At 50.9% G+C, this 27,105-nt stretch overlaps 1 protein-coding gene across 2 annotated transcripts in view; it reads right to left on the reverse strand.

Moving 5' to 3' along the window:
- The window catches only part of DPP10 (dipeptidyl peptidase like 10), a 305,051-nt gene that overhangs the window by 15,112 nt on the left and 262,834 nt on the right, over positions 1 to 27,105 (reverse strand). For both annotated transcript variants that reach the window (XM_040440599.1, XM_040440600.1), the window contains 3 exons: positions 14,109 to 14,208; positions 13,255 to 13,313; positions 13,041 to 13,113 (listed from right to left, as the gene is read on the reverse strand). In XM_040440599.1, the coding sequence (XP_040296533.1) occupies positions 13,041 to 13,113; positions 13,255 to 13,313; positions 14,109 to 14,208 (232 nt within the window). The remainder of the gene's footprint in view (positions 1 to 13,040; positions 13,114 to 13,254; positions 13,314 to 14,108; positions 14,209 to 27,105) is intronic.

A 27,105-nucleotide genomic window follows, 5' to 3' on the forward strand; every position in this document is an offset into this window, starting at 1 on the left:
CAGTCTGTCCTTTCTGTACTTCATGTCTCCTCATGAACCCCATTCCTACTGAGAATCAGCTGAAGATCTTATCATATGTATTCAGGACCATAACCCCCTGACAAGTTGGAGAGGAGGAGGAGGAGGCCGCTCTTTACCTCAGTGCTCTTTTTCCTCCTGTATGATTAGGAGCATTTCCTCCCACCTTATTTCAGTTATTTTTGTATGGAATGTGCCGTTGCGTACTGCTGTTAGCATTCTGCTGCACCTGGCAGCCTGTGTCACATGGCCTGTTACAGGCGGGGCTTACAGCCCTATCATCTCTCCCACTACCTGAGTGATGTCACTATGGAGGTGTGTGGGAGCTTGGCTGTGAGTTGGATCTCAGCACCTCTCAGACCGTGTTCACACTCCGTAGGTAGCTTAGTGGTAGGAACCATGCCACGCTGAGATACCTTGACGGTGGTGCCAAAGGGCTCCGATGTGTTCCCGACAGGATTACATTGGCTAAAGTCTCAGTTCTTAACATCAGCCTGAGGGATTAGCCCGTGTTGTCAGGTGCACATTATTGTGGGGCACCTTTGACAGTGATTTATGGGTTCTGTGTGCACTAATAGGATGGCGGCCATTTTATTTCTCCAAATGATTGACAAAACGAGCCGTTATAACTGATGAAAGGTATTTGGGAGAATATAATAAAGTAATATTTAAGTATTTTCATTTCTTAATTCCCGAAGAACCCCTTTATTGGTCTAGAGTAAACCGAGAGTCCAGCGAAGAGCTGACATAAGTGTCTATCTTTCTCTCAGTGTGCGCCACTGTGATCCTGTCCTCTGCCTGATCCTGTCCTCTGCCTGATCCTGTCCTCTGCCTGATCCTGTCCCCTGCCTGATCCTGTCCCCTGCCTGATCCTGTCCCCTGCCTGATCCTGTCCCCTGCCTGATCCTGTCCTCTGCCTGATCCTGTCCCCTGCCTGATCCTGTCCCCTGCCTGATCCTGTCCCCTGCCTGATCCTGTCCCCTGCCTGATCCTGTCCCCTGCCTGATCCTGTCCCCTGCCTGATCCTGTCCTCTGCCTGATCCTGTCCCCTGCCTGATCCTGTCCCCTGCCTGATCCTGTCCCCTGCCTGATCCTGTCCTCTGCCTGATCCTGTCCTCTGCCTGATCCTGTCCCCTGCCTGAACCCAACCTTACCCTTAACCCCCTCTCCACATCCCTAACTCTACCCCTATCAAACCCTCTAACCCAACTTTATCCCTACCTTTCCTCTAACCACACCTTACCGCTAATTCTCCAACTACCCCCTTAACCAAACCTTAACCCTAAATCACCACACCCCGAAACCTCCCCTACCACCCTTAACCAAACAATTACCCTCTCCCTACTACTCCCCTAATCCAACCTTATGCCTAACCATTCCCTTCCACACCCCTAACCAAACCTTACCCCTAAATCTACAGTACCACAACCGCACTGCTAGCCAGACCTTCCCCTTACTAAACCGTACCCCTAAACCGGTCCCTTATCACACTGCTACCAAAACGTTACCCCAAAACCTCCTCCTTACCATGTCTCTACCCACAACCCTACCTCTAACCATCCCCATACCTTTCACTCCATCAGTAACCCTACCCCAACCCCTAAGCTTATCTCTAACCATACTCCTGAATAGAGATGAGCGAACCTTTTGAGATTTGGTTTGGTTCCGGTTTGCCAAATTTAAAAAAAAGTTTTTTTGGGGGACGAACCACATTGGCTCCAGTTGCTCTGGAAATTGGTCAGCATTAGTAACTGGTGTCTGAGTGACACTGACACACGTAGCTGTGGGGAAACGCACGTATGATGGCGGTAACATACCACGTGGTTAATATCACACCGCGCCGGCACATGTCTTCTGCTTCTTCATACTCAAAAGATTGTCCCTTATCAGGGGCAGATGGTGGTTAGCCACACAGTGTTCTGGGATAAAGCGTCCAAAAAGTGTGCCCTGACAGGGTGAGAACGCTGCCCATACGGCACACAGAGGGTTAATAATCAGAAGAAAGAGTAAAGGAGCAGCAAGAGTGCAGTGTGGAAAGAGAAGGTGGGAGTAGTAGTAGTAGTAGTGCAGTGTGGATGTGGAAAGAGAAGGTGGGAGTAGTAGTAGTAGTAGTAGTAGTAGTAGCAGCAGCAGTACAGTGTGGATGTGGAAAGAGAAGGTGGGAGTAGTAGTTGTAGCAGTGGTAGTAGTAATAGTAGTAGTAGTGGCAACACAGCATGGAGCACACCAGGTCAGCTGTCTGCGGGGGTAGTAGTAGTAGTAGTAGTAGCACACCGGGCAGTAGATTGGCTGTCTGCGGGGGTAGTAGTAGTGGTAGTAATACAGTCCTGATCAAAAGTTTAAGACCACTTGAAAAATGGCAAAAAATCCTATGTATCATGGCTGGATCTTTACAAGGTTCCAAGTAGAGCTTCAACATGCAACAAGAAGAAATGGGAGGGAGACAGAACATTTTTTGAACATTCAATTAATTGAAAATAACGATTAAACTGAAACAGGCTGTTTTTCAGCTGATCCAAATTTTAGGGCCACATGCCTTTAAAAGGCCAAATCTGTGCAAAGATGTGGATTCATTGTCATCTTCTGTCAGGTAGTCACACGTTGTGATGGCAAAGACAAAAAAACTCTCCCTTTTTGAACGTGGTCGGGTTGTTGACCTGCATAAGCAGGGTCTCTCACAGCGCGCCATCGCTGCTGAGGTGGGACGCAGTAAGACAGTCATTTGGAATTTCTTAAATGATCCTGAGGGTTATGGAACAAAAAAGTCAAGTGGAAGACCCAAAGAAATTTCACCAACACTGAGCCGGAGGATCCAATTGGCTGTCCGTCAAGACACTGGACGATCCTCGACCCAAATTAAGGCCCTTACTGGTGCTGACTGCAGCCCCATAACCATCAGACGGCATCTGAGACTGAAGGGCTTCAAAAACAAAAAACGTCTTCAAAGACCTCGTCTCCTTGAACGCCACAGAACTGCTCGTTTGGACTTTGCAAGAGAGCACCAAACATGGGACATTCAAAGGTGGAAGAAAGTTTTATTCTCTGATGAGAAAAAATTTAACCTTGATGGTCCTGATGGTTTCCAACGTTACTGGCCTGACAAGCAGATCCCACCTGAGATGTTTTCTACGCGCCACAGTGCAGGGGGCGCCATAATGGTCTGGGGTGCATTTTCCTGCAGTGGAACAATGGAGCTTCAGGAAGTGCAGGGGCGTCAAACGGTCGCTGGCTATGTCCAGATGTTGCAGAGAGCATTCCTCATGACTGAGGGCCCTCGTCTGTGTGGTAACGACTGGGTTTTTCAACAGGACAACGCTACAGTACACAATGCCCGCAGGACAAGGGACTTCTTCCAGGAGAATAACATCACTCTTTTGGCCCATTCTGCGTGTTCCCCTGATCTAAATCCAATTGAGAACCTTTGGGGATGGATGGCAAGGGAAGTTTACAAAAATGGACACCAGTTCCAGACAGTAGATGGCCTTCGTGCGGCCGTCTTGACCACTTGGAGAAATGTTCCCACTCACCTCATGGAAACGCGTGATAAACAATAACGACGGAGCTACTCATTACCGAGTTCATGTTTGGAGGGTGGATTTCTGTTTTGGGAGGTTTCGTTTTTTTTTTGGAGGTGTGGTCCTAAACTTTTGATCAGCTGAAAAACAGCCTGTTTTAGTTTATTCGTTGTTTTCATTAAATTGAATGCTCAAATTTTTTTTGTCTCACTCCCATTTCTTCTTGTTGCATGTTGAAGCTCTACTTGGAATCTTGTTAAGATCCAGCCATGCTAAATAGGATTTTTTGCCATTTTTCAAGCGGTCTTAAACTTTTGATCAGGACTGTTTATGAGTAGAGGAAGGCCGTAAACGATTTCTTGATGATGCAGGTGGACAGGATTACTCCCCTGTGTAACTTTGACGTTAACCAGTGGCAGCTCATGTGTGACACCTACTGTTTGCTCGGGCCCTTTGAGGAGGCCACTTTATTTTTCAGTCTCCAGGACTAAGGGATGAACAACGTCATTACACTCCTTCATGTCCTGCAGCAGATGCTGATAAATCTGGTTGGCCAGGGGACAGGAGACGTGGCGCCTATATCTCACAGCCACCTGAGCCCTGTGGGGGCTGAACTGGAGGAGAAGGACATTCACACATAAGCAATGTATACAGAAATGGGTGGTTTATCTGCACAATTGACAGAAGAGGAGCAGGAGGAGCTAGAGGGCGATGAGGAAGAGCATGCAGATGACCCCGACACACCGTGGCAGTATGCAGTGGAGATAGAGGCAGGGAGTCCCTCCAAGTCCCTTGAGCAAATGGCCAGATGCATGCTGAGTTGCTTGTGTAGTGACAGTCGAATTGTCACAACTCGGCAGGGATATGACTAGTTGCTCTCCACCATGTTAGACTCTTGCTACCGTGCCAAAATGGGGGCCTTTTTTCTACCCGCTGAGAGGGAGGATAAACTCAACCACTATTGAGACATCCTATGTAGTCAGTTGGTCACTGCCTATGTGCACCATCGACCATCCTCACAAAGGTCTGAGTGGGGGAGCCCTCTGCACTCCTGCTCCACTGCCATGACTGCTGGGGGAGGGGGGTGTAGGAGCAGCACCAGCTCCATCAGCGGCAACTTAATTCTGGAGTCTCTAATGAGCAGCTTTCTTCATCCGCCTACTGAAAAAAAAACACCCACTAGCAGCCGCAAGACATAGAGTAGAACCTAAACTAGCAGGTGGTGGCATACTTGGACTGTACCCTGCCACCCCAAATCCAAGATCCCCTGGACTACTGGGCAGTCAAACTTGATTTGTCAGACTTTGGCCAAGTTTGCCCCGGACAAGCTTTCCAGCCTGGCCGGTAGTGTGGCATCAGAGCGGGTGTTTAGTGCGGCTGAGAGCATAGTTACCCCAAGGAAAACTCGCCTTTCCACTGAAGAAGAATCAGGCGTGGATCAGCCAGGATTTCCACACACGGGTGCCTCATGCATCAGACTAGATCAGGGATGTTCAACCTGCGGCCCTCCAGCTGTTGTAAAAACTACAACTCCCACCATGCCCTGCTGTAGGCTGATAGCTGTAAGCAGGGCCGGTGTCAGCACCCGGCACACCCGGGCAAGTGCTGGGGCCCAATGCTCCTGGGGGGGCACTGTGCCCGCTCACTCCAGCAGCATAGCTCCCAACTGTTCCGGATCCAGCAGTCTGCTAAATGTCCCGCTATGTGCTGAGCCCTGTTCTCCTCTCGGCCACTCTCCTATTCACTGTGCGTTGCAGCGTCAGCACGTCACGCTGAGCAAGTGAAAGAATGTTTTCTTCACTTGATAATACGCTCTTGCTCCCTTACATAGTGGCAGCAGAGCGGAGAGTACAGGGCAGGGGTCAGCACTATGTGCGTCTGGAGAACATCACCATTAGTGGAGGCGTGGACAGCACCTGGCTGAGCTCAGGCTCAGTGACCCGTGTGCGGTGCAGAGATATGACAGAGCAGCAGTCACTGATCATACAATGGTCAGAAGTGTCCCAGCCGCTCCTCCCTATAACACACCCTGGAAAATAAACGGAGATCCGCATCATCCCTCTGTTGTATTCATAAGCAGTGGCTCAGTAATTAATGATATTAGTGCAGAGACAGATCTAATAGAGAAATGGCGCTGATTCATTATGTGTATTGACTTCACCATCAGTGAGACTGTAGACCAGAAAAGTGTATGTCTGATGATGATGGCCTCTACATACCTCCCAGCCGTCCCAGTCCCAGCGGGAGAGGTCTAGATATCTGTGGCTGTCCTGCGGTCCCAGGGTAGCTGCGGAATGTCCTGCCCTCAACTGTCCTTAGGGCGCATAGACAGATGAGTGCAGTGGTGAAGCAGGAGCCATCCACTCCTTGCTCCACCATTCAACTGCCGGCACTCCCATCGCGTCTTCAGAGATGACTATCAGACCACAGAGGCCGGAATGTGGTGAGGCCTAGCTGTGTGTCTCTCCCTGTGTCTGTCACCATCGCCATGGCCACAGTGCTCCTATGTCTTTAACACTACTACATTATCTGTACTCAGAGTTATCACTGTGTAAGGGGGCCCACTGAGACTTTATCGCTCAAGGGACCACATGAACCTGGAGCCGGCCCTGACTGTAGGCTGTCTAGGCATGTAACTGGGCCACTCTGTGGACTCCTCATGCTGTTCCCACCCTCCCACTCTATGACGGGCCCACTATTGTCCCTGTTCAGCCTGGATGACGTCACCATTTATTTTACTCTTCTCCTGATCTGTCAGAAGGACGGAAAATGAGTCGCACCACGGATCCTGTCTGTGTATCAGCTGTAAGGCCTGTACGGTCCTATCAGAACCGGCTTGTGATTTGGTGGACAAAAGCAGGAGTGGGTACAAAACACAGGACTAGAGTTGAGCGGACACCTGGATGTTCGGATTCGACGGGTTCGGGCCAAACTTCACAAAAAAGTTTGAGTTCGGGACCCAAACTTGACCCTGAACCCAAACCCCATTGAAGCTAATGGGGACCCAAACTTTTGAAAAATGGCTGTAAAAATGTCATGGAAAGGGCTAGAGGGCTGCAAATGTCGTCAAAATGTGGTTAAGAGCATGGCAAGTGCTCTGCAAACAACTGTGGATAGGGAAATGACTTTAAATAACATAAAGGTATGAGGTGGAAGCGGAGGAGGAGGAGGTAGTCTACACAGTTTTTTGGTTTTAAATTTTTTTTAAAAATTTTTAAATTCGGGTACACCCCAAAAACATTGGGAAATATAACCTATGATAACCCCCTCCAGCCGTGCTAAACACACGTTCAGACAATACACCGGCTGCAGGGCAGGCCAGCACCTCCAAGGGGTAAAGGGCAAGCTCAGGCCATGTGCCCAATTTGGAGACCCAGAAGTTGAAGGGGGCAGAACCATCAGTCAGTACGTGTAGGCGTGTGCACACATACTGCCCCACCATGTCGCACGTCCCCGTGACGTCCACCATCTATTTGGATATCTGCCCTATCAACTTTCGATGTTCTTTTCTGTGCCTACCATGTAAATCACGGTTAGCGGCGAATCAGGGTTCCACGCCAGAGAGGGAGCGCGAGAAAGAGAGACCACATCCAAGGGAGGTCAATAGATGAAATTAAATGTGATTGAGCGGAAATGTGGGACAAATTATTGAAGCATAAGCTTCCAAGTTAAGGAGGGGGTGCGCGGCAATTTCCCACTCCTGACTCGGGGAGGTAGTGACGATAAATAACAATACTGGACTCTTAAGATGCCCTGTTATTGGAATGATTAATAAAAACTTATAGTGAATGTCACTGGGGTATTTTGGATTTGGAAACGTTAGACAGGAGAGGCCCTGCTTCTGCTTTGTTGACTCTAGATAACTTCTGCCTGATCGCACGTCCCTGTGACGTCCACCATCCATTTGGATATCTGCCCTATCAACTTTCGATGTTCTTTTTCTGAGCCTACCATGTTAATCATGGTTAGCGGCAAATCAGGGTTCCACGCCAGAGAGGGAGCGTGAGAAAGAGAGACCTCATCCAAGGGAGGTCAATGGCTGCAATGGGATGAAGCGGAAATGTGGGACAAGCTATTAAAGTAGAAGGATCGAATGAAAGGAGGGAGCGCGCGTCAATTAAAGAAGAATTTTAGAAATTTAAGTCCCTGTCACCTATGCAGAGCAGGGGTTTCTATCCGGCAAAATTTGAAAAATGTCACCTGACAATGAAATTGATGATTTTTTAAAATTTTTGTTCCTGTCACCTATACAGAGCTGCCCCCGTGACGTCCACCATGCATTTGGATATCTTCTCTATCAACTTTCGATGTTCTTTTTCTGCGCCTACCATGGTGATCATGGTTATCGGCGAATCAGGGTTCCACGCCAGAGAGGGAGCGTGAGAAAGAGAGACCACATCCAAGGGAGATAAATTTATAAAAAAAATTTGGGGATCGAGCGGAAATATGTTAAAAAAGTTATTGAGGCGCAAATGTGGGACAAATTACAGAAGCCCAAATGTTGGCCAAAAGAGTAAAGCGGAAATGTGGGACAAAGAATTGAAGCGCAAATGTCTTCCACTTCTGGGGCAGGGCTAGGTGGATGGCCCTGGGAAACCCTGCTAACAGAGTCATCAAAAAGCAGAAGAGACTGCTGCATGACTTGGGGCTCAGACTACTTGGCTGATCTGCAAGGGGGTGAGGTGAAAGACTGATGGACATCGGCTGCAGGTGCCAACTGTGGTCTTTCAGCAGGAGACTGGGTGGGAGACAATGTGAAGGAACTGGAGCCACTGTCAGCCACCCAATCTACTATCGCCTGTACTTGTTCAGGCCTCACCATTCGTAGAGCCTCATTAGGCCCGACCAAATACCGCTGCAGGTTCTGTCGCCTACTCGCACCTGAGGAAGGGGTTTCACTTGTGCGTGTAGCTGGCACAGATCGACCACGTCCTCTCCCTGCAACAGGAGCTCCACCAGCAGCACCACGACCGGGGCCACGTCCCTTATTTGACGCTCTCCTCATATTTCTCGAATTTAGGATCTTGCCCTAAATGGGTGTTTAATTAATAGTAGAATAGAACCACAGGATGTAAAGGGTGTATCTCACATGCCCTGATCCAGACTAGGCCGCAATTAAAGATTTCTTTGCCCAAAATGGCTGTATTTTAAATACCTGAATAGAACTCCTGTATTTAAAGGGAGTATCTCACAATGACATCTGCAGCAAAGGCTGCCAAATAAACTTTTTTTGCCCAAACTCGTGTTTGTTTAATATCTGAATATGACAGCAGTATATAACCCTGGAATTTCACACGTGATGCTGCAAGGGCGCAAAAAGGGTGTATTTTGGCAAAAAAGGGTGTTTTTAAAAACACCGAAAATGATGGCTGTATTTCTAGCTTAAATTGCACACTGACTAATCCAGATGTTGTATATTGCCAGAAAAGTGTTTTTTTACTAACAGAATATGAAAGCTGTACAGTTGTGGCTAAAAGTTTTGAGAATTACATGAATATTGGAAAAGTTGCTGCTTAAGTTTTTATAATAGCAATTTGCATCTACTCCAGAATGTTATGAAGAGGGATCAGATGAATTGCATAGTCCTTCTTTGCCATGAAAATTAACTTAATCCCAAAAAAAACCTTTCCACTGCATTTCATTGCTGTCATTAAAGGACCTGCTGAGATCATTTCAGTAATCGTCTTGTTAACTCAGGTGAGAATGTTGACGAGCACAAGGCTGGAGATCATTATGTCAGGCTGATTGGGTTAAAATGGCAGACTTGACATGTTAAAAGGAGGGTGATGCTTGAAATCATTGTTCTTCCATTGTTAACCATGGTGACCTGATGGATTACTGACCAAATGCTGACCGAGTGAAGGCGGATGCTCCACAGACAGGATCCGTTTTTTGGGGGATATTGTTCTGACGGATCAGAGGAAGGGCAAAATAATCAGTGACGTCACCACACACTTACTGCTGACCCCCTCTCCACTCTGTCGGGGGCTCTACTTGTATAAGGGGTTAATAGAACAGGTTCTGAAGACATCTATGTGGAATCAGCTGACGGCGCTGTAAAAGGAGTGCGCTTCTTTTTGGCGCTAACATCGACCTGTAAGGCTGGGTTCACACTGGAGTTATTTGGTCAGTTTTAGCCCCGTGACTGCCCCAATAACTGAAGTGCGCAGTGATTCTAAGAGCGACGCCTGTCATCTGCATGTTATACGGACCCGCGGTATTATGTCACTACCACAGCAGACTCCCTATGTGTGTTACTGCAAGGCACAGTGTTCTACACCGCTATACAGGCACAGTGCTCTACACCGCTATATAGGCACAGTGTTCTACACCGCTATACAGGCACAGTGTTCTACACCACTATACAGGCACAGTGTTCTACACCGCTATACAGGCACAGTGTTCTACACCGCTATACAGGCACAGTGTTCTACACCACTATACAGGCACAGTGTTCTACACCGCTATACAGGCACAGTGTTCTACACCGCTATACAGGCACAGTGTTCTACACCACTATACAGGCACAGTGTACTACACCGCTATACAGGCACAGTGCTCTACACCGCTATACAGGCACAGTGCTCTACACCGCTATACAGGCACAGTGTTCTACACCACTATACAGGCACAGTGTTCTACACTGATATACAGGCACAGTGTTCTACACCGCTATACAGGCACAGTGTTCTACACCGCTATACAGGCACAGTGTTCTACACCACTATACAGGCACAGTGTTCTACACCGCTATACAGGCACAGTGTTCTACACCGCTATACAGGCACAGTGTTCTACACCGCTATACAGGCACAGTGTACTACACCGCTATACAGGCACAGTGCTCTACACCGCTATACAGGCACAGTGTTCTACACCGCTATACAGGCACAGTGTTCTACACCGCTATACAGGCACAGTGTTCTACACCGCTATACAGGCACAGTATTCTACACCGCTATACAGGCACAGTGTTCTACACCGCTATACAGGCACAGTGTTCTACACCGCTATACAGGCACAGTGTTCTACACCGCTATACAGGCACAGTGTTCTACACCGCTATACAGGCACAGTGTTCTACACCGCTATACAGGCACAGTGTTCTACACCGATATACAGGCACAGTGTTCTACACCGCTATACAGGCACAGTGTTCTACACCGCTATACAGGCACATTGTTCTACACCGCTATACAGGCACAGTGTTCTACACCGCTATACAGGCACAGTGTTCTACACCGCTATACAGGCACAGTGTTCTACACCGCTATACAGGCACAGTGTTCTACACCGCTATACAGGCACAGTGTTCTACACCGCTATACAGGCACAGTGCTCTACACCGCTATACAGGCACAGTGTTCTACACCGCTATACAGGCACAGTGTTCTACACCGCTATACAGGCACAGTGTTCTACACCGCTATACAGGCACAGTGTTCTACACCGCTATACAGGCACAGTGTTCTACACCGCTATACAGGCACAGTGTTCTACACCGCTATACAGGCACAGTGTTCTACACCGCTATACAGGCACAGTGTTCTACACCACTATACAGGCACAGTATTCTACACCGCTATACAGGCACAGTGTTCTACACCGCTATACAGGCACAGTGTTCTACACCGCTATACAGGCACAGTGTTCTACACCGCTATACAGGCACAGTGTTCTACACCGCTATACAGGCACAGTGTTCTACACCGCTATACAGGCACAGTGTTCTACACCGCTATACAGGCACAGTGTTCTACACCGCTATACAGGCACAGTATTCTACACCGCTATACAGGCACAGTGTTCTACACCGCTATACAGGCACAGTGTTCTACACCTCTATACAGGCACAGTGTTCTACACCGCTATACAGGCACAGTGTTCTACACCACTATACAGGCACAGTGTTCTACACCGCTATACAGGCACAGTATTCTACACCGCTATACAGGCACAGTGTTCTACACCGCTATACAGGCACAGTGTTCTACACCTCTATACAGGCACAGTGTTCTACACCGCTATACAGGCACAGTGTTCTACACCGCTATACAGGCACAGTGTTCTACACCGCTATACAGGCACAGTGTTCTACACCGCTATACAGGCACAGTGTTCTACACCGCTATACAGGCACAGTGTTCTACACCGCTATACAGGCACAGTGTTCTACACCGCTATACAGGCACAGTGTTCTACACCGCTATACAGGCACAGTATTCTACACCGCTATACAGGCACAGTGTTCTACACCGCTATACAGGCACAGTGTTCTACACCTCTATACAGGCACAGTGTTCTACACCGCTATACAGGCACAGTGTTCTACACCACTATACAGGCACAGTGTTCTACACCGATATACAGGCACAGTGTTCTACACCGCTATACAGGCACAGTGCTCTACACCGCTATACAGGCACAGTGTTCTACACCGCTATACAGGCACAGTGTTCTACACCGCTATACAGGCACAGTGTTCTACACCGCTATACAGGCACAGTGTTCTACACCACTATACAGGCACAGTGTTCTACACTGATATACAGGCACAGTGTTCTACACTGATATACAGGCACAGTGTTCTACACCGCTATACAGGCACAGTGCTCTACACCGCTATACAGGCACAGTGTTCTACACCGCTATACAGGCACAGTGTTCTACACCGCTATACAGGCACAGTGTTCTACACCGCTATACAGGCACAGTGTTCTACACCGATATACAGGCACAGTGTTCTACACCACTATACAGGCACAGTGTTCTACACCTCTATACAGGCACAGTGTTCTACACCGCTATACAGGCACAGTGTTCTACACCTCTATACAGGCACAGTGTTCTACACCCCTATACAGGCACAGTGTTCTACACCACTATACAGGCACAGTGTTCTACACCACTATACAGGCACAGTGCTCTACACCGCTATACAGGCACAGTGTTCTACACCACTATACAGGCACAGTGTTCTACACCGCTATACAGGCACAGTGTTCTACACCACTATACAGGCACAGTGTTCTACACCGCTATACAGGCACAGTGTTCTACACCGCTATACAGGCACGGTGTTCTACACCACTATACAGGCACAGTGTTCTACACCCCTATACAGGCACAGTGTTCTACACCACTATACAGGCACCGTGTTCTACACCACTATACAGGCACAGTGATCTACACCACTATACAGGCACAGTGTTCTACACCGATATACAGGCACAGTGTTCAACACCCATATACAGGCACAGTGTACTACACCGCTATACAGGCACAGTGTTCTACACCGCTATACAGGCACAGTGTTCAACACCCATATACAGGCTCTCTGCAGACAGGAAATAGCTGTTTTTTCACGCGATTCGTCATGAATAAATTTGTATCGACTCTTTTTGGAACATTCGGCAAACCGTCCGAATCGAATTTTTGAAAAATGTGCTCATCTCTAATTATAAGATCTTGTCCTATTGACTATATGCAGAAGGCAGGGTCACTCACCGTCCGCCATCCCATGAACCAGGAGCAGGTGTTTCACCCTAAAACCACGAATGTTGTGCAGGACGCTGGAGGCCTAGAACAGAGTGGAGAGCATTGCATTACACACTGTTACCCTCATCCCCAGAATGGAGGGAGTCTGCCCCATTATTACTCCTGAGAGGTGGGGCTCCTTGGGCTCTGGCAGTACCCTCAGGGGCCGCTCTAATTCATCTACCTGGTAGGTGTTGTCTTCGGCAGATGGCATCCCCAAGTACCGCTCTGAGAAGGCCGAAGCTGGAGGAAAGAGAGAAGCAACATTCAGCATCTGGCAGTCCCATGTAAATTCTCCTCCTCTTCAGGAACCATCATGACCAATGACCCTGAACTGGGTGAGCCGTGGGAAATCTAAACCCATGTGTCCCACTATGACCAGACTACTTCTCCTGGCCACAGACAGGTAAGTGACCAGTGTTATGGGGTCGTCTCGTGTTATATAATGGTAGGGGGGGACTGGGAACTTAAAGTGGCCCTGGAAAAAAATAAAAGTGGTCCCATGTTGTAGGCTGGTCCAAACTGACAGAAGGCAGGGCCACATTACCATAGTGCGGCACAAAATACCACCCCAAATACCTCAGTGCAACCAAATAAAATGCCCCAGTGGCACAAAATACCTCCTCAGAAGCTGCGCCTCAGAGGTGGCCGACACCAGCTGCCACGTTCTGGCCTCTTACGCTAGTTGCCTCAGGATGACAATACAGTTGAATTCAGAAGGGATCCCGTGGTCACCGGCCACTTACATAATTACTTGACACTCCCAATGGTAATTAACTCTGGGGGGTCGGATCATTCCTTACCTGGCTGGCAGCCATGAGGAGGGCTCAGCCAGAACATTTCCCTGTAGAGTCTATGGCAAATCCACCCTTGTATAATGGTGTCCACAGTGTCAACCTAAAGCCACGGCACAAGTCACAGCTCCTGCCACGCTTAAGACGTATAATCCTGGCCAGTATTTATGGACGCCGTTATCGCAGATGGATGGTCTTGGGTATAATGTATATAATCTCCAGCCACGTGGCCACATTCACTCACCATATAGCCTCATGTCAGTGATCGGGGCGATTAAGGCTCCACATCTGAACAGTCTTTCATTGGCTTTTAAGATCATGGATGCAATGTAACCGCCATATCCCTGAGGGGAGAAAAGGTACGTGTCCACCATTAGAAGAGGAGCCTGTCTGAAGGAGAATTCGCCCACAACAACCAGTAGCTGGCTTCTGATTGGTGGCTCTGGGCCACACGTTAACTTTTTATCCGTGAGACTCAATATGTCACATGATTCAGAAGTGGCGTCCCAGCTGCACACCATATGGTGGACTGCCATAGACTGCTACCAGTAACAAGGCCACGAAGGGTTTTTATACGAACAGCAAAAATGACTGAATTGGAGGTAAGGTCAGGATCCCTACAGTCAGGGAGGTAAGGTCAGGATCCCTACAGTCAGGAGGTAAGGTCAGGATCCCTACAGTCAGGAGGTAAGGTCAGGATCCCTACAGTCAGAGAGGTAAGGTCAGGATCCCTACAGTCAGGGAGGTAAGGTCAGGATCCCTACAGTCAGGGTGGTAAGGTCAGGATCCCTACAGTCAGGAGGTAAGGTCAGGATCCCTACAGTCAGGAGGTAAGGTCAGGATCCCTACAGTCAGAGAGGTAAGGTCAGGATCCCTACAGTCAGGGAGGTAAGGTCAGGATCCCTACAGTCAGGGTGGTAAGGTCAGGATCCCTACAGTCAGGAGGTAAGGTCAGGATCCCTACAGTCAGGAGGTAAGGTCAGGATCCCTACAGTCAGGAGGTAAGGTCAGGATCCCTACAGTCAGGGAGGTAAGGTCAGGATCCCTACAGTCAGGGAGGTAAGGTCAGGATCCCTACAGTCAGGGTGGTAAGGTCAGGATCCCTACAGTCAGGGTGGTAAGGTCAGGATCCCTACAGTCAGGTGATAAGGTCAGGATCCCTACAGTCAGGGAGGTAAGGTCAGGATCCCTACAGTCAGGGTGGTAAGGTCAGGATCCCTACAGTCAGGAGGTAAGGTCAGGATCCCTACAGTCAGGAGGTAAGGTCAGGATCCCTATAGTCAGGGAGGTAAGGTCAGGATCCCTACAGTCAGGAGGTAAGGTCAGGATCCCTACAGTCAGGGTGGTAAGGTCAGGATCCCTATAGTCAGGGTAGTAAGGTCAGGATCCCTACAGTCAGGGTGGTAAGGTCAGGATCCCTACAGTCAGGGTGGTAAGGTCAGGATCCCTACAGTCAGGTGATAAGGTCAGGATCCCTACAGTCAGGGTGATAAGGTCAGGATCCCTACAGTCAGGGTGGTAAGGTCATGATCCCTACAGTCAGGGTGGTAAGGTCAGGATCCCTACAGTCAGGGTGGTAAGGTCAGGATCCCTACAGTCAGGGTGGTAAGGTCAGGATCCCTACAGTCAGGGAGGTAAGGTCAGGATCCCTACAGTCAGGGTGGTAAGGTCAGGATCCCTACAGTCAGGAGGTAAGGTCAGGATCCCTACAGTCAGGAGGTAAGGTCAGGATCCCTACAGTCAGGGTGGTAAGGTCAGGATCCCTACAGTCAGGGTGGTAAGGTCAGGATCCCTACAGTCAGGGTGGTAAGGTCATGATCCCTACAGTCAGGGTGGTAAGGTCAGGATCCCTACAGTCAGGGTGGTAAGGTCAGGATCCCTACAGTCAGGGAGGTCAGAATCACATTATCAGTAGTAATAAGTCAGAGTTATTTTCTCTTGACGACATTTCGCTAGTCATCGGTCTGATTTCCTCAATTAGAATGACTTATACAAGAAATCTCTGTCATTAAATACTGGTGAGTCATGCTTTGGTCAGCATCATTTGTTTATCATACTGAACACAAGTCAAGGAGCTGATGGAGGTAAGTTGACTGCAATCTGCATGACTGAAGCGATTAAAGGGATGGACAATCTGTGGTGGAGATGATTCTTACCTGGTCACTGCTGCTGGCTCGGTGTGTCCTCCTCTCACTGCTGTGGACAGGGGGACATGTGATTACTGGGGCCAATCACAGGTCGCAGTGGTGAGCTATTCCCTTGTGTCATGTGACCAGTTGTTGTGTGGTTGCAGTTCACCACTGTGGCCTCTGATTGGCTGCAGCGATCACATGTCCCTCCGTTGACATATGTTGATCTCAGTGTGGCCGGGAGCATTAGACACCACACCCTGTATGATCTCCACTGCTGGTCGGCCACTATGGATATCCCTTTAAAGGGGTTGTCCACTTTTTTCTATTGATGACTTACCCTCAGGACTCCTGACACCCCCGCCGATCAGCAGCGCTCGTACACCATAGTTGTCCTTACACCTGACACCCCCGCCGATCAGCAGCGCTCGTACAACATAGTTGTCCTTATACCTGACACCCCCGCCGATCAGCAGCACTCGTACACCATAGTTGTCCTTACACCTGACACCCCTGCCGATCAGCAGTGCTCGTACACCATAGTTGTCCTTACACCTGACACCCCGCCGATCAGCAGTGCTCGTACACCATAGTTGTCCTTACACCTGACACCCCGCCGATCAGCAGTGCTCGTACACCATAGTTGTCCTTACACCTGACACCCCCGCCGATCATCAGCGCTCGTACACCATAGTTGTCCTTACACCTGACACCCCTGCCGATCAGCAGCGCTCGTACACCATAGTTGTCCTTACACCTGACACCCCCGCCGATCATCAGCGCTCGTACACCATAGTTGTCCTTACACCTGACACCCCTGCCGATCAGCAGAGCTCGTACACCATAGTTGTCCTTACACCTGACACCCCTGCCGATCAGCAGCGCTCGTACACCATAGTTGTCCTTACACCTGACACCCCTGCCGATCAGCAGCGCTCGTACACCATAGTTGTCCTTACACCTGACACCCCCGCCGATCAGCAGCGCTCGTACACCATAGTTGTCCTTACACCTGACACCCCTGCCGATCAGCAGCGCTCGTACACCATAGTTGTCCTTACACCTGACACCCCTGCCGATCAGCAGTGCTCGTACACCATAGTTGTCCTTACACCTGACACCCCGCCGATCAGCAGCGCTCGTACACCATAGTTGTCCTTACACCTGACACCCCCGCCGATCAGCAGTGCTCGTACACCATAGTTGTCCTTACACCTGACACCCCCGCCGATCAGTAGCGCTCGTACACCATAGTTGTCCTTACACCTGACACCCCCGCCGATCAGCAGCGCTCGTACACCATAGTTGTCCTTACACCTGACACCCCTGCCGATCAGCAGCGCTCGTACACCATAGTTGTCCTTACACCTGACACCCCTGCCGATCAGCAGTGCTCGTACACCATAGTTGTCCTTACACCTGACACCCCGCCGATCAGCAGCGCTCGTACACGATAGTTGTCCTTACACCTGACACCCCCGCCGATCAGCAGCGCTCGTACACCATAGTTGTCCTTGCACCTGACACCCCCCGCCGATCAGCAGCGCTCGTACACCATAGTTGCCCTTACACCTGACACCCCCGCCGATCAGCAGCGCTCGTACAACATAGTTGTCCTTACACCTGACACCCCCGCCGATCAGCAGCGCTCGTACACCATAGTTGTCCTTATACCTGACACCCCCGCCGATCAGCAGCGCTCGTACACCATAGTTGTCCTTACACCTGACACCCCTGCCGATCAGCAGTGCTCGTACACCATAGTTGTCCTTACACCTGACACCCCCGCCGATCAGCAGCGCTCGTACACCATAGTTGTCCTTATACCTGACACCCCCGCCGATCAGCAGCGCTCGTACACCATAGTTGTCCTTACACCTGACACCCCCGCCGATCAGCAGTGCTCGTACACCATAGTTGTCCTTATACCTGACACCCCCGCCGATCAGCAGCGCTCGTACACCATAGTTGTCCTTACACCTGACACCCCTGCCGATCAGCAGTGCTTGTACACCATAGTTGTCCTTACACCTGACACCCCCGCCGATCAGCAGCGCTCGTACACCATAGTTGTCCTTATACCTGACACCCCCGCCGATCAGCAGCGCTCGTACACCATAGTTGTCCTTACACCTGACACCCCCGCCGATCAGCAGCGCTCGTACAACATAGTTGTCCTTACACCTGACACCCCCGCCGATCAGCAGCGCTCGTACACCATAGTTGTCCTTATACCTGACACCCCCGCCGATCAGCAGCGCTCGTACACCATAGTTGTCCTTACACCTGACACCCCCGCCGATCATCAGCGCTCGTACACCATAGTTGTCCTTACACCTGACACCCCCGCCGATCAGCAGCGCTCGTACAACATAGTTGTCCTTACACCTGACACCCCGCCGATCAGCAGCGCTCGTACAACATAGTTGTCCTTACACCTGACACCGCTGCCTTCCAGGAAAACGCAGAAGAGAAGGCAGTTCTTGGGTTCGGTTTCAAGTTTTAGCTACGACTGAAGTTATTCAATGAAGTCTCTTGCGACTTCGTGAATAACTGACTTTGGCTGATCGGGGCCCATACATTCCGTTTTTTATTAATGTTTAATCTTTATTAGAAATAAGACATAAACAATAAAAAAAACACAGTTCTCCAGTAAATACATTTCTGTTTTTCTTTATTTTAATTCTCCTATTCCTAACCCCAAAAAATAATTCCTTCCCCTCCTCCTCTACCTATACCGCTCCCTAAACCCCCCCCCCCCCCCCACCATCAACACATTCTCTCTGGACAGTAAAAAAAATAAACGAACATCGGCCGGGACTATTAGTGAACGCGCGTTCGCAATCAAATGTTCGCGAACCGCGCGTTCGCGGTGGCCCCATTGACTTTAATGCCAGGCGAACCTGAAAAACCTTCAGGTCCTATTTGCAGCCAGCAAACACTTACTAGAAGTGCACAAATAGTCCCACAACATGGACAGTGACACCAGAGGGGGATCAATGGCAAAAATTCCCACAAAAAATATGTATTTTAATCAGGGGCCATTTTTATGCGTCTTAAAGGGAAACTCTCAAAAATGTGCCCTGCTGGAGCCTAGAAGAATTGTATTTCCTATCAGTTTGATGTATACAAATGTGCAGCGCTCTACGTTTTTGTATCCTGCAGAGTCCAGTAAAATATTTCTGCCATGGAACTATATGGTGAATGGACGCCACTGTACGGCATCAGTCTGAGGCTTCTGGGAACGCAGACATTTTTGGTATGCATTAAATAGATGGCACAAATAGGATGTGAACCCAGTGTCAGAATAAGCCCCAGTACACAGCGGAGCAGCGTGGCGGAGAGGGGAGGCCGCCATGTACTGACAGAGCGCTGCCTGGTCCTGGTGGTCAGGGGTGAGGACTGTGCTTCCCAAGGATCATTTATAGAGGGCACAGTATAATACACTAGGATCTATATAATATAAAGAGATTAGCCCCACCCCCGAATAATAATACAATTAGGTGGTCATTTATTATATAGAAATACGTCTATGTTCAGTGTATTTCCGACACAGATTGTGGCGCAAAGGTAGTTAGCACCACAATCTGCATATTTTTCCCGCTCATGCCAGGTCTAAAAAGGATGGCGTGGGCAGGGAAAGGGATACAGTTATGGCCATCCAGATAATGGATACCACCGCCGTACAGTGACCGGATAACACCTCTGCACAGTGACCGGATAACACCGCCATACAGTGACCGGATAACACCGCCGTACAGTGACCGGATAACACCTCTGCACAGTGACCGGATAACACCGCCATACAGTGACCGGATAACACCTGCACAGTGACCAGATAACACCGCCATACCATGACCGGATAACACAGTATAATAGGGCACAGTACAGGGAATGACTCCAGGGGCACTGCACAGGGTGTGGTAAGAGGGCACAATGCAGGGTATAAGGGGGCACAGTATGGGGTGGGGGGCACAGTCACATGACCCTGTGACATTAGAAGGTCCTTATGGTGAATGTGGTTCATACGCCACCATAATGAGAGGCAGAGGAGTGACACAGGGGTGTGATTATGTGGCTAGAGGTAAAAATGTAACTGTCGGCCAGTACAGGCCCCAAACATTAGGCATTTACCTGACAGAAAAGGCCTTTTATGCCGCTGTATTTACATAAGACACGGACCATTCTTTGTTCTGGGTGGTGGCGGATATTTGTGGGCTGGCATGAGGAAATTCAATTACACGTGGTCATCACAGGTGTTGAATTCCTCCGAGATCAATGCCTCAATTATTTTTAGAAACGTGAGGTAGTCCACACTGTCGTGAGCTAGGCGAGTACGCTTATCGGTCACGATCCCCCCTGCTGCGCTGAACGTCCTTTTGAACAGGACACTCGACGAGGGGCAAGCCAAGAGTTCCATGGCAAATTGTGCCAGCTCTGGCCACAGGTCAAGCCTGCACACCCAGTAGTCCAGGGGTTCCTCGCTTCTCAGAGCGTCCACATCGGCCATTAACTCAATGTAGTCGGACACCTGTCGGTCTAGGCGTTCCCTGAGGCTGGATGCGGAGGGCGGCTGTCGATGGGTTGGCTGCAAGAATGATCTCATATCCAAAGTGAACAACACATCTTCAAACCGCCATCTTTTTGCAAGCGCGGTAGGATTGATACCCGCAACCCGTTTCTCTGTGGGTGGAAATTCCTCTGCCAGCGCCAACAACAGCAGAATGCAGCATATCTCGCAGCAAGGCCTGGAAGTGCTGCATTCTGACAGCCCTCTGTGATGCTGGTAACATGTCCGCCATTTTGTGCTTGTACCGGGGGTCTAAGTACGTTGCCACCCAGTACTGGTCCTTGCCCTTTATGCTTTTTATACGGGGGTCCCTCTTCAAACACTGGAGCATGAAGGCCCCCATTTGCACTAAATTGGAAGCAGTGGAGCGGCCTGGCTCCTGCTCATCATCTAGCATAATGCCGTCCTCTGTCTCTTCCCCCTAGCCACGGACAACTCCAGGGATCCCCGAAAAGTTTAAAGCCTGCTCTTCTTGCTCCTCCTCCGCCCCAGCACCATCCTCCTCTGACTCCTCCTGACTTGTCTCAGATGGAGCAGCCCCTCCTGGGAATTCATTCAGCATTGCGATTTCCTCATCTTCCTGCTCCTCGACGTCTTGATCAATGACACGACGCAATGCACGCTCCAGAAAGAAGGCGTAAGGTACGATGTCACTTATGGCGCCCTGGCTGCGACTGACCAGTTTGGTGATCTCATCAAATGGCCGAAGAAGTCTGCATGCGTCGCGCATGAGCAGCCCCTGGCGCGGTGAAAAGAAACCAAGCTCCCAGAACCTGTCCTGCTGCAGAGTTCGTACAGGTAGTCCCTAACGGCATGTTTCTGCTGGAGCAGCCTATCAAGCATATACAAGGTTGAGTTCCAGCGCTGTCACAAATCAGACGTCTGACGGGCAAGTGGTGTCGCTGAATGTCAGCAAGGCGAGCCATGGCCATGTAAGATCTTCTGAAATGGCCCGAGATTTTCCTGTCCTGCCGCAAGACGTCCTGGACCCCGGGGTATTTGGCAACGAATCGCTGCACGACCAAGTTCAGGACGTGTGCCATGCACGGCACGTGTGTCATTTCGCCCTGTTTCAGCGCGCTCAGCAGATTGGCACTGTTGTCGCACACCACTTTACCAACTGTCAAATTGAGCGGGGTTAGCCACTGATCGGCCTGTGACCGCAGAGCTGAAAGCAGTGCAGGACCGGTGTGGCTCTTGTCTTCCAGGCACAACAGCCGCAGCACAGCATGGCAACGTCTCACCTAGCACGTCGAATAGGTTCTGGGGAGCTTGGGGGGTGCAGCGGAAGAGGCGGTAGCAGCGGAAGAGGAGGAGTCAGCCGAGAAGGAGACGGAGGATGGAGTAGGAGAAGAAGAGGCAGGCCTGCATGCAATCCGTGGCGGTAACACCAAATGCACACGGGTGCCACGGGTTACATGCTTGATGGCCGTCAGAAGGTTCACCCAGTGGGCAGTAAAAGTTATGTACCTTCCCTGCCCGTGTTTGTTAGTCCACGTGTCTGTGGTCAGATGTATCTTGGCACCGAAACTGTGTACCAGAGATACATTCACTTGCCGCTGAACGTGGACATACAGCTCTGGGATGCCCTTCTGGGAGAAATATTTCCTTCCGGGGACCTTCTATTGTGGTGTGCCAATGGCCACAAATTTTCTAAAGGCCTCCAAGTCACCCAATTTATATACGCAGTAGTTGGCGGGCTAGCAGTTCTGACAAGCCAGCGGTCAGCCGTTGGGCAAGAGGATTATCCGGCGTCATCATCTTTTTTCGCTCGAACATTTGGGCCATGGAAGCCTGCCTTCTGCCAGATGAACGCGATGACAGCGCGGTGGAAGGTGGAGTGGAGGACAAATGGGAGGAGAAGGGGAGGAGGCAGGACGTGGAGCGCCGGGAGTGTGGCTTTGTGGGTTCTGATGGCGTTGTTCCCACTGGGCTCTATGATGGGAGGCCAGGTGCCTTCTTAAGGCGGTCGTCCCCAGTTGAGTGTTGGGCTTGCAGCGACTTATGCGTTGACAGCACAGGCTGCAGATGGCAACACTATTGTCAGCAGCGGACACGTTAAAAAAAGCCCACACTGTGGAGCCATGTGCCGGCGTCCTAGGAGCACCAGATGTGACCGTGCATGGTGGATGGCTCCAGATACATTAGCAGTCTGGTTTTTTCCTCCTGTGCACTGCGAGTTCTGCCTGCTTCTCCTCCTTCTCTGCTGCTCCGTCTCTCCCTCTGAACTCCCCTCCTCTTCCTCTCTTGTGGGCACCCATGTGACGTCCACGAGATCTCGGAGTAGGCAGCAACAGCGGGGACCACCCTCCTTGGGCTGATCTGGGTGCTGTCGTCAGACTGCTGGGTGGCGACCGTTGATACCTCCTCTTCCTCATACGATGCCAAGAATGGCTGCGCATTGGTAAGGTCTGGGAATGGATGGGAAAATAATTCCTGTGAGCGGAGGGGAAATGGTGGTGGTGTCTTTGGGGGTGCACACAGCAGAGAGTGAGGAGGGTGCAGATAGAGAGGATGAGGAGGGTGCAGATATAGAGAGGATGAGGAGGGTGCAGATATAGAGAGGATGAGGAGGGTGCAGATATAGAGAGGATGAGGAGGGTGCAGATACAGAGGATGAGGAGGGTGCAGATATAGAGGATGAGGAGGGTGCAGATATAGAGGATGAGGAGGGTGCAGATACAGAGGATGAGGAGGGTGCAGATACAGAGGATGAGGAGGGTGCAGATATAGAGGATGAGGAGGGTGCAGATACAGAGGATGAGGAGGGTGCAGATATAGAGGATGAGGAGGGTGCAGATACAGAGGATGAGGAGGGTGCAGATACAGAGGATGAGGAGGGTGCAGATACAGAGGATGAGGAGGGTGCAGATACAGAGGATGAGGAGGGTGCAGATACAGAGGATGAGGAGGGTGCAGATACAGAGGATGAGGAGGGTGCAGATACAGAGGATGAGGAGGGTGCAGATACAGAGGATGAGGAGGGTGCAGATACAGAGGATGAGGAGGGTGCAGATATAGAGGATGAGGAGGGTGCAGATACAGAGGATGAGGAGGGTGCAGATACAGAGGATGAGGAGGGTGCAGATACAGAGGATGAGGAGGGTGCAGATACAGAGGATGAGGAGGGTGCAGATACAGAGGATGAGGAGGGTGCAGATACAGAGGATGAGGAGGGTGCAGATACAGAGGATGAGGAGGGTGCAGATATAGAGGATGAGGAGGGTGCAGATACAGAGGATGAGGAGGGTGCAGATATAGAGGATGAGGAGGGTGCAGATACAGAGGATGAGGAGGGTGCAGATATAGAGGATGAGGAGGGTGCAGATACAGAGGATGAGGAGGGTGCAGATATAGAGGATGAGGAGGGTGCAGATACAGAGGATGAGGAGGGTGCAGATACAGAGGATGAGGAGGGTGCAGATACAGAGGATGAGGATGGTGCAGATATAGAGGATGAGGAGGGTGCAGATATAGAGGATGAGGAGGGTGCAGATACAGAGGATGAGGAGGGTGCAGATACAGAGGATGAGGAGGGTGCAGATACAGAGGATGAGGAGGGTGCAGATACAGAGGATGAGGAGGGTGCAGATACAGAGGATGAGGAGGGTGCAGATACAGAGGATGAGGAGGGTGCAGATATAGAGGATGAGGAGGGTGCAGATATAGAGGATGAGGAGGGTGCAGATACAGAGGATGAGGAGGGTGCAGATACAGAGGATGAGGAGGGTGCAGATACAGAGGATGAGGAGGGTGCAGATATAGAGGATGAGGAGGGTGCAGATATAGAGGATGAGGAGGGTGCAGATATAGAGGATGAGGAGGGTGCAGATACAGAGGATGAGGAGGGTGCAGATACAGAGGATGGTGCAGATATAGAGGATGAGGAGGGTGCAGATATAGAGGATGAGGAGGGTGCAGATACAGAGGATGAGAAGGGGGCAGATATAGAGGATGAGGAGGGTGCAGATACAGAGGACGAGGAGGGTGCAGATACAGAGGATGAGGAGGGTGCAGAAGCGGAAGGCTGAGTTGCTTTCCTCGTGGTGACTTCGCTGTATCCTGGTGAGCCCACCCCGATACACGGCTTATAGGAGACCCTGGACGGACGGCACTTCCGGAGCCGGTGAAGTTATAATATATGTGTGCTTTCTGTGTGTGTCAGTATAAGGGCTCATGCACACAAACGTATTTTCTTTCCATGTCCATTCAGTTTTTTTTGTGGACCATATGCGGAACCAATCGTTTCAATGGGTCAGCAAAAGGATAGGACTGGTCTATGGAAAATACGGAATGCACACAAACATCATCCGTATTTTTTGCAGATCCGTTTTTTTGGGGACCAGAAAATACATACGGTCGTGTGCATGAGCCCTTATAGAGACTCTATGGGGCACCCTGGTTATAACTGGGGTTTTAGACGCTAGTGTTAATCAGCCCCTGCGCTGGCGGTGGATCTGTCGGAGATACGTACAGGCGCCGGCCTCTTCATACCTTCTGCGCATCCACCGCCGCTTCTACATGTAAGGAGCTTCCTTTCTTACATTTAGACCTTTTTCTACACCAAAAACAGGCGCAGAAAATGGTAAATGAGACGGACTGCCGGCCCCTCCTCGCCCCGCCCACAATTTTAGACCTGGCGTGAGCGGAAAAAAGTCGCAGATAGCGACCGCCATCTGCGTCTGAAATACGCCTAATATACGCATATTTCAGTATGATAAATGACCCCTATGTCTGTACATATAGATATCTGCAGGCATTTACAGGTGGGACTGTGGATCCTGTCAACAGGACTAGTTTCCGCCATACATAACGGAATAAAACGGAATCGTTATTTGTGCCCATAAGTTTGTATTAGGGCGGAGCAAAACGGAGTCCCTCTAAAATGGTTCCATAGTGCATTCTGTCCTACAATTCCATCGTATTCTGTTATAACCCTTTTATTACACAACAGTATAACGGAATTACAAATCCGCCCTTATCAGTAAAGTATTTTTTAAGTATCTGGACGGTTCTATGTTACTCCTGGGGCGGAGGAAGGAGCGGAGGGGGCGGAATGAAAGGAGCGGAGGGGCGGAATGAAAGGAGCGGAGGGGGCGGAATGAAAGGAGCGGAGGGGGCGGAATGAAAGGAGCGGAGGGGGCGGAATGAAAGGAGCGGAGGGGGCGGAATGAAAGGAGCGGAGGGGGCGGAATGAAAGCAGCGGAGGGGGCGGAATGAAAGGAGAGGAGGGGGCGGAATGAAAGGAGCGGAGGGGGCGGAATGAAAGGAGCGGAGGGGGCGGAATGAAAGGAGCGGAGGGGGCGGAATGAAAGGACCAGAGGGGGCGGAATGAAAGGAGCGGAGGGGGGCGGAATGAAAGGACCAGAGGGGGCGGAATGAAAGGAGCGGAGGGAGCGGAATGAAAGGAGCGGAGGGGGCGGAATGAAAGGACCAGAGGGGGCGGAATGAAAGGAGCGGAGGGGGGCGGAATGAAAGGAGCGGAATGAAAGGACCAGAGGGGGCGGAATGAAAGGAGCGGAGGGGGCGGAATGAAAGGACCAGAGGGGGCGGAATGAAAGGAGCGGAGGGGGGCGGAATGAAAGGACCAGAGGGGGCGGAATGAAAGGAGCGGAGGGGGCGGAATGAAAGGAGCGGAGGGGGCGGAATGAAAGGACCAGAGGGGGGCGGAATGAAAGGACCAGAGGGGGCGGAATGAAAGGACCGGAGGGGGCGGAATGAAAGGAGTGGAGGGGGCGGAATGAAAGGACCAGAGGGAGCGGAATGAAAGGACCAGAGGGGGCGGAGGAAGGACCAGAGGGGGCGGAATGAAAGGAGCGGAGGGGGCGGAATGAAAGGACCGGAGGGGGCGGAATGAAAGGACCGGAGGGGGCGGAATGAAAGGACCGGAGGGGGCGGAATGAAAGGAGCGGAGGGGGCGGAATGAAAGGACCGGAGAGGGCGGAATGAAAGGAGCAGAGGGGGCGGAATGAAAGGAGCGGAGGGGGCGGAATGAAAGGACCAGAGGGAGCGGAATGAAAGGAGCAGAGGGGGCGGAATGAAAGGAGCAGAGGGGGCGGAATGAAAGGAGCAGAGGGGGCGGAATGAAAGGAGCGGAGGGGGCGGAATGAAAGGAGCGGAGGGGGCGGAATGAAAGGAGCGGAGGGGGCGGAATGAAAGGAGCGGAGAGGCGGAATGAAAGGAGCGGAGGGGGCGGAATGAAAGGAGCGGAGGGGGCGGAATGAAAGGAGCGGAGGGGGCGGAATGAAAGGAGCGGACGGGGCGGAATAAAAGGAGCGGAGGGGGCGGAATGAAAGGAGCGGAGGGGGCGGAATGAAAGCAGCGGAGGGGGCGGAATGAAAGGAGCGGAGGGGGCGGAATGAAAGGAGCGGAGGGGGCGGAATGAAAGGAGCGGAGGGGGTGGAATGAAAGGAGCGGAGGGGGCGGAATGAAAGGAGCGGAGGGGGCGGAATGAAAGGAGCGGAGGGGGCGGAATGAAAGGAGCGGAGGGGGCGGAATGAAAGGAGCGGAGGGGGCGGAATTAAAGGAGCGGAGGGGGCGGA

Source organism: Bufo bufo, chromosome 7 (assembly GCF_905171765.1).
Source record: "Bufo bufo chromosome 7, aBufBuf1.1, whole genome shotgun sequence".
Lineage (NCBI taxonomy): Eukaryota > Metazoa > Chordata > Amphibia > Anura > Bufonidae > Bufo > Bufo bufo.